The sequence below is a fragment of the Sapajus apella genome, unplaced genomic scaffold (assembly GCF_009761245.1).
Source record: "Sapajus apella isolate SASKATOON/1434 unplaced genomic scaffold, GSC_monkey_1.0 scaffold9, whole genome shotgun sequence".
In the NCBI taxonomy this organism is placed as follows: domain Eukaryota; kingdom Metazoa; phylum Chordata; class Mammalia; order Primates; family Cebidae; genus Sapajus; species Sapajus apella.
The window spans coordinates 41,558,246-41,570,625 of NW_022436949.1; the positions used below are offsets into that span (position 1 = coordinate 41,558,246).

The following is a 12,380-nucleotide window of genomic DNA, read 5'->3' on the forward strand; positions in this document are numbered from 1 at the left end:
TTTTAAATACTCAATGGTCATTTATTATAAAACTTAAACTTATTCAATACATTAAATACATGTGTTTTAAATAATTACAATTTTTAAAAATTAAAGAATATGTCACTGATCTTAATGAGACTTCCAAATAGTCTGAGCAGTGGCTCCACACTTCCTGCACGTGGAAGATTTCCTGTCATGCTTTCACCTTCCTTCTGATATAAACCAGTGCTAGAGTTCATCATGTGTTAAAACTGTAGGGGAGAAAAGTTTATTTAGTTCCTGGAATCTTAAACATAAAATTATCTTAAATATTACTTACATGTGAGGAAGGACCGATGTTGACTGAGGATCCTTTACTTGCTAGTTCAGTACCTATATGCTTCATTACACAACATGAGAAGAGCTCTTTGTACACTGTGATGTCTATTATATTGTACTCATCTTTTAAACTACTTGTGATGTCTATTACATTGTATCACAACTACTTGTCTTTTAAATCCACCTAGACTGTGGGCTCCCATGAGGCTATGAGGATAAGGAACATACCTTACTTATCTTTGTTATCTTTAGGATCTAGCATCCTGCCTGGCAGATAAGAGGTCTTGAAGAATACTAACAGATTATTCACAGTGAATATAGTATTCTAACCTTAATGTAATTGAACAACAGAAAGCAGAGGACATATTAATATATAGCCATTGTCTAATATGGGAGAACATAGCACAGTGACTTAAGTACTACATAAACGCAAGCGCAATTCTGATGAAGACTCAGCAAAATGGTCTCTGCATCACTAAGCTGTCACATACCAACTGATTTTAATTAAAATGCATGCTGTTCTACAATTCAAGATGGCAGACTATGTTTCTTCACTAAATTCTACTGAAAAGATAATAAATGTAAAAGGGAAAAACAATAATGAGAATAAGGGAAGTGGTTACAAGAAATTGTTGGGGCAAAGTTATAAATGAATCTCAAGAAATGGGAAACAGGGATAGACTGCATAAAACAACTTCATCCCAGAATACACAGCTGAGATGATGAGCTGGCTTTCCTGATGGAGGAAGCTGGGAGAGGCTACTAACAGGAACACCGGTGGATAGTGAGTCAGACAGTAAAACAATTAAATGGACTGTCTGAGGAAAATCCATGCCTGTCAGCTCCCCACTCTTCTTCTTCTGAATCCAGGAGAGAAACTGACAGACTGGTATTTATCCTAAGATAAAAAGTGGAAGTCTATTTTTGAAAGCAAATGGAACAATTCTGAGAGAGAGACAAAAAGGGAGAAATAAAGGGTGGGAGAGGGACAGAAAGAGGTATTTTAATGTGGGTGTCTGCTCTTGAGTAAGGCACCCTCATTTGGGCTTTTATGGTGGCATATAGGATGGCCTTTGATCTGTTCCATGACCATTCACCTAGAAGGAGGCCTGCCAGTTGTACACCATGGGTTAATTAGTAATTAACTCTCCCATTTGGGGAAGAAGCCTATTGGAAAAAGAAACACATTTAAACTCTGGCAGAGGAAACGACACCAGTTATTATATTGATCAATCTAATCTTTTATTGTTAAATATAAACACAAACAGCCAAAGATCTCTAGGTTTTTGAGGAAGACCAATAGGAAAACAAACAAAAAAAAGGGCCAAGATGAACACATAAAATAGCTTACTGTAAGGAAACAAAAAAGAACTGAAAAGAACTAAAGTGATATTTAAAACAATTCTAATTGACATTTTCAGGGGATATTTGAAAAGTCAATGAAATGATAAAAGAAGAATAGAGATTGCTGGCAAGATGGCCGAATAGGAACAGCTCCGGTGCGCAGCTCCCAGCAAGATTGATACAGAAGGCGAGTGATGTCACATTTCCAACTGAGGTACTTAATTCATCCCATTGGGACTGGCTGGACAGTGGGTGCAGCCCAAGGAGGGCAAGCCAAAGCAGGGTGGGGTGTCGCCTCACCCAGGAAGCACAAGGGGCTGGCGAACTCCCTCTTTTAGCCAAGGGAAGCCATTAGGGACCGTCCTCTGCACTCCGGCCTAGATACTGCACTTTTCCCACAGTCTTCACAACCAGCATACTAGGAGATTCCCTCCGGTGTCTACGACACCAGAGCCCTGGGTTTCCCGCACAAAACTAAGACACTGAGCTAGCTGCAGCAGTTTTTTTACTCATACCCCAGTGGCACCTGGGACGCAAGACAGAACCATTCACTCCCCTGGAAAGGGGGCTGAGCCAGGGAGTCAAGTGATCTGGCTTGGTGGCTCCCCCCACAAAGACCAGCAAGCTAAGATCCACTGGTTTGAAATTCTTGCAGCCAGGACAGCAGTCTAAGCTCGACCTCGGACATTCAAGCTTGGTGGAGGGAGGGGCATCCGCCATTGCTGAGGCTCGGGTAGGCAGTTTTAAACTTATAGTGTAAACAAAGTCGCCAGGAAGTTCAAACTGGGCAGAGCCCAAGGCAGCTCAGCAAGGCCTCTGCAGGCGGACTGTGTCACTAGACTCCCTCCTCACTGGGCAGGGCATCTCTGAAAAAAGGCAGCAGAACATCAGGGACTTACAAATAAACCCCCACCTTTCTGGGACAGAGCACCTGGGAAAAGGGGTGGTTGTGGGTACAGATTCAGCCAACTTAAACGTCCTTGCCTGGAAGCTCTGAAGACAGCAGGGGATCTCCCAGCACAGTGTTCGAACTCTGATAAGGGAGAGACCACCTCCTCAAGTGGCTCCCTGACCTCCATATAGCCTGACTGGGAGACACCTCCCAGCAGGGGCCTATGTACTCCTCATAAAGGAAAGCTCTGGCTGGCATCTGGTGGGTACCCTTTGGGATGAAGTTCCCAGAGCAAGGAATAGGCAGCAATCTTTGCTGTTCTGCAGCCCCTACTGGTGATTCCCAAGCAAGCAGGGTCTGGAGTGGACCTCCAGCAAACTCCAGCAGACCTGCCACAGAGGCGCCTGACTGTTAGAAGGAAAACTAACAAACAGAAATAGTTTCAACATCAACAGAAAGGATGTCCACTCAGAGACCCCTCTAAAGGTCACCAACCTCAAAGACCAAAGGTAGATAAATCCAATGAAAATGGGAAGAAACCAGAGCAAAAAGGCTAAAAACTCCAAAACCCAGAATGCCTCTTCTCCTCCAAAGGATCACATCTCTTAACCAGCAAGGGAAAAACACTGGATGGAGAATGAGTTTGATGCACTGACAGAAGCAGGCTTCAGAAGGCGGGTAATAACAAACTTCTCTGAGCTAAAGGAGTGTATTATAACCCAATGCAGGGAAACTAAGAATCTTGAAAGAAGGTTAGACAAAATGCTACCCAGAATAACCAGCTTAGAGAAGAACATAAACAATCTGATGAAGCTGAAAAACACAGCATGAAAACTTTGTGAAGCATATACAAGTTTTAATAGCTGAATTGATCAAACAGAAAAAAGGATATCAGAGACTGAAGATCAACTCAATGAAATAAAACAAGAAGACAAGATTAGAGAGAAAAGAGTGAAAAATGAACAAAGCCTCCAAGAAATATGGGATTACATGAAAAGACCAAATCTACATTTGATCAGTGTACCTGAAAGTGTTGGGGAGAATGAAACCAAATGGGAAAACACTCTTCAGGATATTATCCAGGAAAACTTCCTCAACCTAGCAAGGCAGGCCAACATTCAAATTCAGGAAATACAGAGAACACCACTAAGATACACCTCGAGATGAGCAACCACAAGAGACATAATCGTCAGATTCACCAGGGTTGAAATGAAGGAAAAAGTGCTAAGAGAAACCAGAGAGAAAGGTCAGGTTACTCACAAAGGGAAGTGCATCAGACTCATGGCAAATCTCTCAACAGAAACCCTACAAGCCAGAAGAGAGTGGAGGCCAAAATTCAACATCCTTAAAGAAAAGAATTTTCAACCCAAATTTCATATCCAGCCAAACTAAGCTTCATAAGTAAAGGAGAAATAAAATCCTTTACAGGCAAGCAAATGCCGAGAGATTTTGGCACCACCAGGCCTGCCTTACAAGAGCTCCTGAAGGAAGCACAAAACATAGAAAAGAACAACCAGTACCAGCCACTACAAAAATATACCAAATTGTAAAGATCATCGACACCATGAAGAAACTGCATCAACTAATAGGCAAAACAACCAGCTAACATCATAATGGCAGGATCAAATTCACAGATAACAATAGTAACCTTAAATGTAAATGGGCTAAGTGCCCCAATTAAAAGACATGAACTGGCAAATTGGATAAGGAGTCAAGACCCATTGGTGTGCTGTATTCAGGAGACCGATCTCAGATGCAAAGACATATATAGGCTCAAAATAAAGGGATGGAAAAGGAAAGGAAAGGAAAAAAGAAAAAACAGAGATTGCAATTCTAGTCTCTGATAAAACAGACTAAACCAACAAAGATCAAAAGAGACAAAGAAAGGCATTACACAATGTCAAATGGATCAATGCAACAAGAAGAGCTAACTATCCTAAATATTTATGCACCCAATACAGGAGCACCCAGATTCATAAAGCAAGTTCTTAGAGACCTACAAAGATACTTAGACTCTCACACAGTAATAATGGTAGACTTTAACACCCTACCATCAATATCAGACAGATCAACAAGACAGAAAATTAACAAGGGTGTACAGGACTTGAACTCAGATCTGGACCCAGTGGACCTAATAGACATCTACAGAACTCTTGACCCAAAATCAACAGAATACACATTCTTCTCAGCACCACATCGTATTTATTCTAAAACTGACTACATAATTGGAAGTAAAATACTCATCAGGAAATGCAAAAGAACGAAAATAACAAATAGTCTCTCAGACCACAATGCAATCAAATTAGAACTCAGGATTAAGAAGCAGTCAAAACCATATATCTACATGGAAACTGAAAAATCTATTCCTGAATGACTACTGGATAAATAATGAAATGAAGGCAGAAATAAAGATGTTCTTTGAAACCAATGAGAACAAGACACAATGTACCAGAATCTCTGGGACACATTTAAAGCAATATGTAGAGGGAAATTTATAGCACTAAATGCCCACAACAGAAATGAGGAAAGATCTAAAATCGACACCCTAGCATCACAATTCAAAGAATTGGAGGAGCAAGAGCAAACAAATTCAAAAGCTAGCAGAAGGCAAGAAATAGTTAACTAAGATCAGAGAGGAACTGAAGGAGATAGAGACAAAAAAAAAAAAAAACCCTTCAAAAAATCAATAAATCCAGGAGCTGGTTTTTCTTGAAAAGATCAACAAAATAGACCGCTAGCCAGACTAATAAAAAAGAAAAGAGAGAAGAATCGAATAGATGCAATAAAAAGTGATAAAGGGGATATCACCACTGATTTCACAGAAATACAAAATATCATCAGAGATTACTACAAACAACTCTATGCAAATAAACCAGAAAATCTAGAAGAAATAGATAAATTCTTGGACACTTACACCCTCCCAAGACTAAACCAGGAAGAAGTCAAACACCTGAATAGACCAGTAACAAAGACTGAAATTGAGGCAGCAACTAATAGCCTACCAACGAAAAAGAGCCCAGGACTAGATGAGTTCACAGCTGAATTCTACCAGAGGTACAAAGAGGAGCTGGTGCCATTCTTCTGAAACAATTCCAAACAACAGAAAAAGAGAGACTCCTCCCTAATTCATTTTATGAGGCCAGCATCATCCTGATACCAAAACCTGGGAGAAGCACAACTAAAAAAGAAAATTGCAGGCCAATATCTGTGATGAACATCCAAACGAAAAGCCTCAATAAAATACTGGCAAACCAAATCCAACAGCACATCTAAAAGCTTATCTGTCATGATCAAGTCAGCTTCATCCCTGGGATGCAAGCCTGGTTCAACATATGCAAATCAATAAATGTAATCCATCACATAAACAGAACCAAAGACAAAAACCACATGATCATCTCAATAGATGCAGAGAAGGCGTCTGACAAAATTCAACAGCCCTTTATGCTAAAAACTCTCAGTAAACTAGCTATCAATGGTACATATCTCAAAATAATAAGATCTCTTATGACAAACCCACAGCCAATATCATACTGAATGGGCAAAAACTAGAACCATTCCCTTTGAAAACTGGCACAAACAAGGATGCCCTCTCTCACTACTCCTATTCAACATATAATTGAAAGTTCTGGCCAGGGCAATCAGGCAAGAAAAAGGAATAAAGGGCATTTAACTAGGAAAAGAAGAAGTCAAATTGTCTCTATTTGCAGATGACATAATTGTATAAGACCTCATCATCTCAGTCCAACATTTCCTTAAGCTGATAAGCAACTTCAGCAAAGTCTCAGGATACAAAATCAATGTGCAAAAATCCCAAGAATTCCTATACACCAATTACAGACAAACAGAGAGCCAAATCATGAGTGAACTCCCATTCACAATTCCTACAGAGAGAATAAAATACCTAGGAATACAACTAACAAGGGATGTGAAGGATCTCTTCAAGGAGAACTACAAACCACTGCTCAAGGAAATAAGAGAGTACACAAACATATGGAAAACATTCTATGCTCATAGTTAGGAAGAATCAATATCGTGAAAATGGCCATGCTGTCCAAAGTAATTTATAGATTCAATGCTATCCCCCACCACCCCCCATCAAGCTATCATTGACTTTCTTCACAGGATTGAAAAAAAACACCTTAAATTTCATGTAGGAGCAAAAAAGAGCTCACATAGCTAAGACAATCCTAAGGGGGGGGGGGGGGAACAAAAAACCACAAACCAAAAAACAAAGCTGGAGGCATCACGCTACCTGACTTCAGACTATACTACAATGCTCCAGTAATCAAAACAGCATGGTAATGCTACCAAAACAGAGATATGGACCAATGGAACAGAACAGAGGCCTCAGAAATAATGCCACACATCTACAGCCATCTGATCTTTGACAAAGCTGACAAAAACAAGAAATGGGGAAAGGATTCCCTATTTAATAAATGGTGTTGGGAAAACTGGCTAGCAATACGCAGAAAGCTGAAACTGGATCCCTTCCTTACATCTTATAAAAAAATCAATTCTAGACAGATTAAAGATTTAAACCTAAGACCTAAAACCACAAAAACCCTAAAAGAAAACCTAGGCAATACCATTCAGGATACAGGCATAGGCAAGGACTTCATGACAGCATTAGGAGAAATACCTAATGTAGATGACGAGGTGATGAATGCAGTCAACCACCATGGCATGTGTATAACTATGTAACAAACTGGCATGTTCTGCACATGTATCCCAGAACTTAAAGTAAAAAAAAAAAAAGTAATTTAAAATGTTCAAGACATTCAGTACCGGTCTGTGACTCCATACTGCTGTTCAGTTGGCTTTCTATCATAGGATATAAAAACTAACCCCCAATCTATGGAATGTTAACCTGACACCTAAGATAGTCAAAGCCTTCCATAATTCAATATCCCACACTATTTTCTGGTTGTAACTAAAAATAAACAACCAGTGAATGATTTCACCTGTTTAAAAAAGGCCATTTACACTTAAAAAATGGGATGAGGTGATATTTCCTCCTTCTTAAAAATGTTTCTAGAGCTACTAAAAACTTGCATACAAAATAGTTGATAAAAATATTCCTCTGGATTGTACAAGAAGGGAGACAGGAACCACTGATAAGACATGGTATATGATATTAATCAGACTTAGCTTCTTTCTCTTCATCTTCATTGGAGGCTGAACTCTCCTTGGTTTTAGTTTCTCCATTTTATGCAAGCAAATCTTTACTTTCATGGTTAGCCACTTCAGTCTGTTTTCCCTTTGCTCCTCCTTTCCTTTTTGTTTGGACGTTTCTGTCTGAAGATATATCCTTTTCTGCTGCCTTTTCTGGCTTCGTTTCCACTTTTGCAAGGGCAGGTTTAGCTGACAAGTGCACAGATCTCCTCTCTTGGGCTCTTCCTTTGCTGCCCCTTCAGTGGAACTGACCTTCCTCTTGGCATCCTGGCAGCAGGGAGGGTGTGTGCCAAGTGCCTGCAACCTGCAGCACACTGAGACCCTTACCAAAGGTGGGCTGTTTGGCTGCTGCCACTCCTCTTGCCACCTGAGCTGCTCAGGTGATTTTCTTAATGGCATCTGGGAACTTGTCTGCTGCCTCTTGGTTGGCACAAGCTGCTTTTCCTATTATCTTGACTTTTAAAATCCAAACCTTCCTAACATTATCAAACCATTCTTTGCTGACATTAAATTCTCCAGCTTTAGATCCTACATCTACTTTTGCTTTAAGGTGTCACATAATGACATTTTTATTGAATTATGTTAGTCTACAGGTACGCCTTTCTTATTGTAATCCTGCACCCACATAAAAGCTGCATTTTTAATATAAGACAAATAGATATTTTGCAAAAAGTGTAAAGTTTTGGTGTCTGCCAACGTACCTGCAATGTATATTTATATTTGTAATATAATACACCACATCTGAAGCCATCCTTATAGAGTTAAACAAGAATTCTGGACAGAAATTTGGTTAATTATAAATCAGGCAGCACTTTGAGCCACTTCCTTGTAACTGAAAGTTACTTAGCACTAGATACTGACCATTTGCATCCTCACTATTCTTGTATATAGGATTTCTGACATCAGAATCATAAGGCTTTTAAGAATTGCCTAAGCAGATTCTGGGTTCCAGCAGAACAGCTGACACCAACCAGTCTGAAGACCCCCACAAAGTAATCAAGTCAGCATGAGAATATAGTTTCTTCATCTCCCTATACTATGACTTTGCTCTGCACTCTTCGACCAATCAATGCTCTTCATACTTTGGCCCCCTCCAAAACCCTTAAAAATCACTAGTCTCAAACTGCTCAGAGACACAGACTTGAGTTTTCTTTCTGTTTCCTCATTTGGCAGTCCTATGATTAAACCTGTTTCTCTGCTGCAACCCAGTGTCTCAGCATATTGACATGCTGTGTGCACTGGGCATCAAACTTATTATGGTTAAAAATCCTCAAATATGATTGCTTCTCTAGGTTTGAGTAAGTAAAAGAGGACTTCCAATTTTATTCTTATACTTTCATGTTGTTGTAATGTTTAAAATATACATCTTACATTTGTAATTAAAATTAAAAACAATCTCTTTTGTAAAACTCCTCTTTCTTATTTATATCCATATAGATACACAAACATACAGACCTATGATTTTTCTTTAATGGAAATGAGATCAATTGTATTATAAATATTGCTTCATAACCTATTTTTTAACTAAAAAATATACATTTACCTTGTTTCTCTTGAAAGGCTACAGTATATTCCATTGTTTGTATCAATGTTTATGTAACCAATTGTCTATTGATGGACAGATTTCTATTTCATTGTTAAAAATGATGCCATAATAAACATACCAATATACACATCATTTTTCTTTTTTAAGTAAGTATCCTGAAGTGAACTGCTGGGTTAAAATGTATATAAATTTTAAGTTTTTATACATATAAAATTTCCTTAACTTACATAAGCTGCTATATGTATACTTATATAAAAATGCTAACTTTCCAACATTCTCACTAATGCTCATTATTATTAACCTGTGAACTCTTTATTTGATAAGACACACTTATATATAAGAAAACATGTTTTTTGCTGAGGTGATTTTCCTTTCTTCTTTTTGCTTTCTTTCCTTTTCTCCCTCCTCCCTTTGTCATCCTGTTTCTCTACCTTTAAAAGGAATTATATCATACAACTTACAGAATAATTTTTTCCTTCTGAACTGAAATGGTACCTTTAGCCACACTAAATTATTATATATACATAGGTGTCTTATAAATAATGAACTTCTCAGACACACCAAGAAAACTTTTTTTTAAAGGAAAACAATAAGTCAAGATGAAACAATTTCAGGTTTATATGAGAAAGTTTATACATAATCATTCTGGCTTCCTTAAACAGTAAAGCTGAGGAAAATGAGAACTGTATTCTGAACCACTGGGAAGAACTATTGAGAGTATTAGCAAACATAATCCAGCAAAAGTCTCTAACACACTGACCAGAACACAACAGGAGTTCAGGGTGCTTTTAAAAAGAGAATAGGGAGACACAAGCAAAAATGATAGGGAAAGACAATTAAGAGGCAATCAAGAAGTTTGTATCAGCTGCAAAAAACAAATTCAGCACATTTGTTGAACACTTATGTAGGGCAATGAAACACCAAGGTAATCACATTTTTTTTTCATAAAAGAAATGGAAGCAAATCCAATCCAAGTATTCTCCAGCCCATGATAGAACCATGAACACCTGGGGAAACCTGTGTTATATATGAGATTAACTTCAGAGATAGAAGTGATATTTTTAGTTAGCTATGTAAGGCTTTTATTAATTTTTGGACTTGCTTAAATTTTCACATTTAGGAAATACAGTGTAATCTTAGAGACAAACACTCCTTTTACTTTTATTTTCCATTTCCATCTTGTGTCAGGAAACTAATGTTATACAACCTATCTATATAGAGATATCAGCTGAAGCTGTATCCATGGGGAAACAGATTATCTATGCTTTAAACTTGTAAGCTTACTCTACACAAAAATACATCTTTATGCCACAGACTTTTAAAAAGAAATTCTTAATCATCTGATAACTTCATTAAGAAATGAGTCTGTAGTCTATCCTAATCTCATTAATGCAACATAGGGTTCAGACATCACAACAGTCAATGACTTACTTGCATCTTTCTTCTTGTTTTCAAGATGATCCAATAGTTGTCTTATCTCAGCATCATACTCCACCCATTCTGGAACAATTCTGGCAGCAGCTTTTAGTTTGGGTTCTTTTGTTTTGGGATTATTACACTAAAAGTTTAAGCAAATTTTGTTAATGAAAGACCATGCTCCTGGAAACACAGGACAATGCTGTGTCACTAGGGCAAACAAAATACATTTTACAAAAAGCAGAGTCCTACTAAGTACTGGAAGTTTAATTTAGACAGGATCAAGTGAAATGACATATCACAACTTATGTAACTAGTCATTAATTGCTTAATACAAATACCTCAATCAGAAATTTAAATAAAAATTGTTGAAAGACATTCTGATGGCTCACAGGAAGTTTGTAAAAAAAAATTACATAAATGTTTTGACAAAAGATCTAATTACATTACCACTATGAAAACTACATAGCAGACTAGTGTGCTTTATGGGCACAAGAGAATATACTATATTATATAGTATAGTATCCTATACTAACAGTAGGACCTATACATATCACATAATTTGTTTTATGTGTAGGGTGTATGTGTATCTTAATTTATTCATCTGCAAAGAAATTAAAATAAGAAAATCTCTAAGGTTCCATCAATATACAATCAGCTTAAACTACTGAGTACTACTGCAGAATTTCTTGGGAAATTAAATAAAAGTTAAAAGGCAAAAATTATAGAAGGTTGATAAGAATCAGACACATGATGTATCTGAAGGTACAGCTGATAGGATCTGCTGATATACTGGATGTGAGCTGTGAATAAAGAGAGGCATCAAGGAAAGACAAAGCCACCAGTACCTTCGGCTTGAGCAATATAAAGAATGGAGTTGTCATTTAATGAGACAGAAGACAATGGGAGCTGTATAAACTTCATGAAGTTATAAAAAAAAAAAGCCCAATGGGGTTCGATCCAAGATGGCCATTTAGGAACAGCTCGGAGTTGCAGCTCCCAGTGAAAGCACAGAGGGTGAGTGGATGCCACATTTTTATAGCCCACGGACCAGGAGATTCCCAGGCAGAGGAGACCCACGGGTCACCGGCGAGGCTGTTTTGGCCGGCGCGGTTCTTTCGGTTGGTGGGGCTGCTTTGCACCGCGCAGCTGCTTTGTCGGCGGCCCGGGCCAATGGTTTTCCACACAAAATACACTGGTCCGGGTGCCCTTTTGGCTGGTGATTGGTGCCTTGGGAAGCCGCACATTCATCTGATTAAAGAGGGGACTGAACAGGGAGCCAGGCCAGGACATTCCTGAGCAAAAAAGGCGCCATGAATCTCAGAGCTGCTGTTTAAGCCGGCACAGTAGGTCGCCACACGGGAAACAGATCCCGGAGCCCATTCAACAGGTGACTGGAACACCTGGGATAAAAAGAAAAAGAAAAAAAAAAATGGCTCTGAGGCAGAGAGCCAGGTGATCAGGCTCGGCTGGTCCCACCCCCACAAAAGGAACAGCAATCAGAAACTCTCTGGATTGAGAGTTTCACAGCAAGCACAGCTGAATCCGGGACGGTCCAGCTCTGTGGGGGAGGGTTGTCCGCCATTACCGAGGCACTCCACCAATAAGGAGGTAGTCCACCATTGCTGAGGCAGCCTGCTGTTGCCAAGGCAACCCACCATTGCTGAGGCTGCCTGCCGTTGCGGAGGCAACCTGGCATTACAGAGAGAG

The 12,380-nt window shown here is 38.9% G+C and overlaps 1 protein-coding gene and 1 pseudogene across 4 annotated transcripts in view; both read right to left on the minus strand.

The window, feature by feature from the left end:
- UGGT2 (UDP-glucose glycoprotein glucosyltransferase 2) overlaps nt 1-12,380 on the minus strand; it is a 243,684-nt gene continuing 231,304 nt past the window's right edge. For all 4 annotated transcript variants that reach the window (XM_032277500.1, XM_032277501.1, XM_032277502.1 and 1 more), the window contains 2 exons: nt 10,686-10,812; nt 1-233 (listed from right to left, as the gene is read on the minus strand). In XM_032277500.1, coding sequence (XP_032133391.1) covers nt 211-233; nt 10,686-10,812 — 150 coding nt within the window. In that variant the 3' untranslated portion in view covers nt 1-210. The remainder of the gene's footprint in view (nt 234-10,685; nt 10,813-12,380) is intronic.
- On the minus strand, nt 7,365-10,679 carry LOC116551370 (annotated as a pseudogene).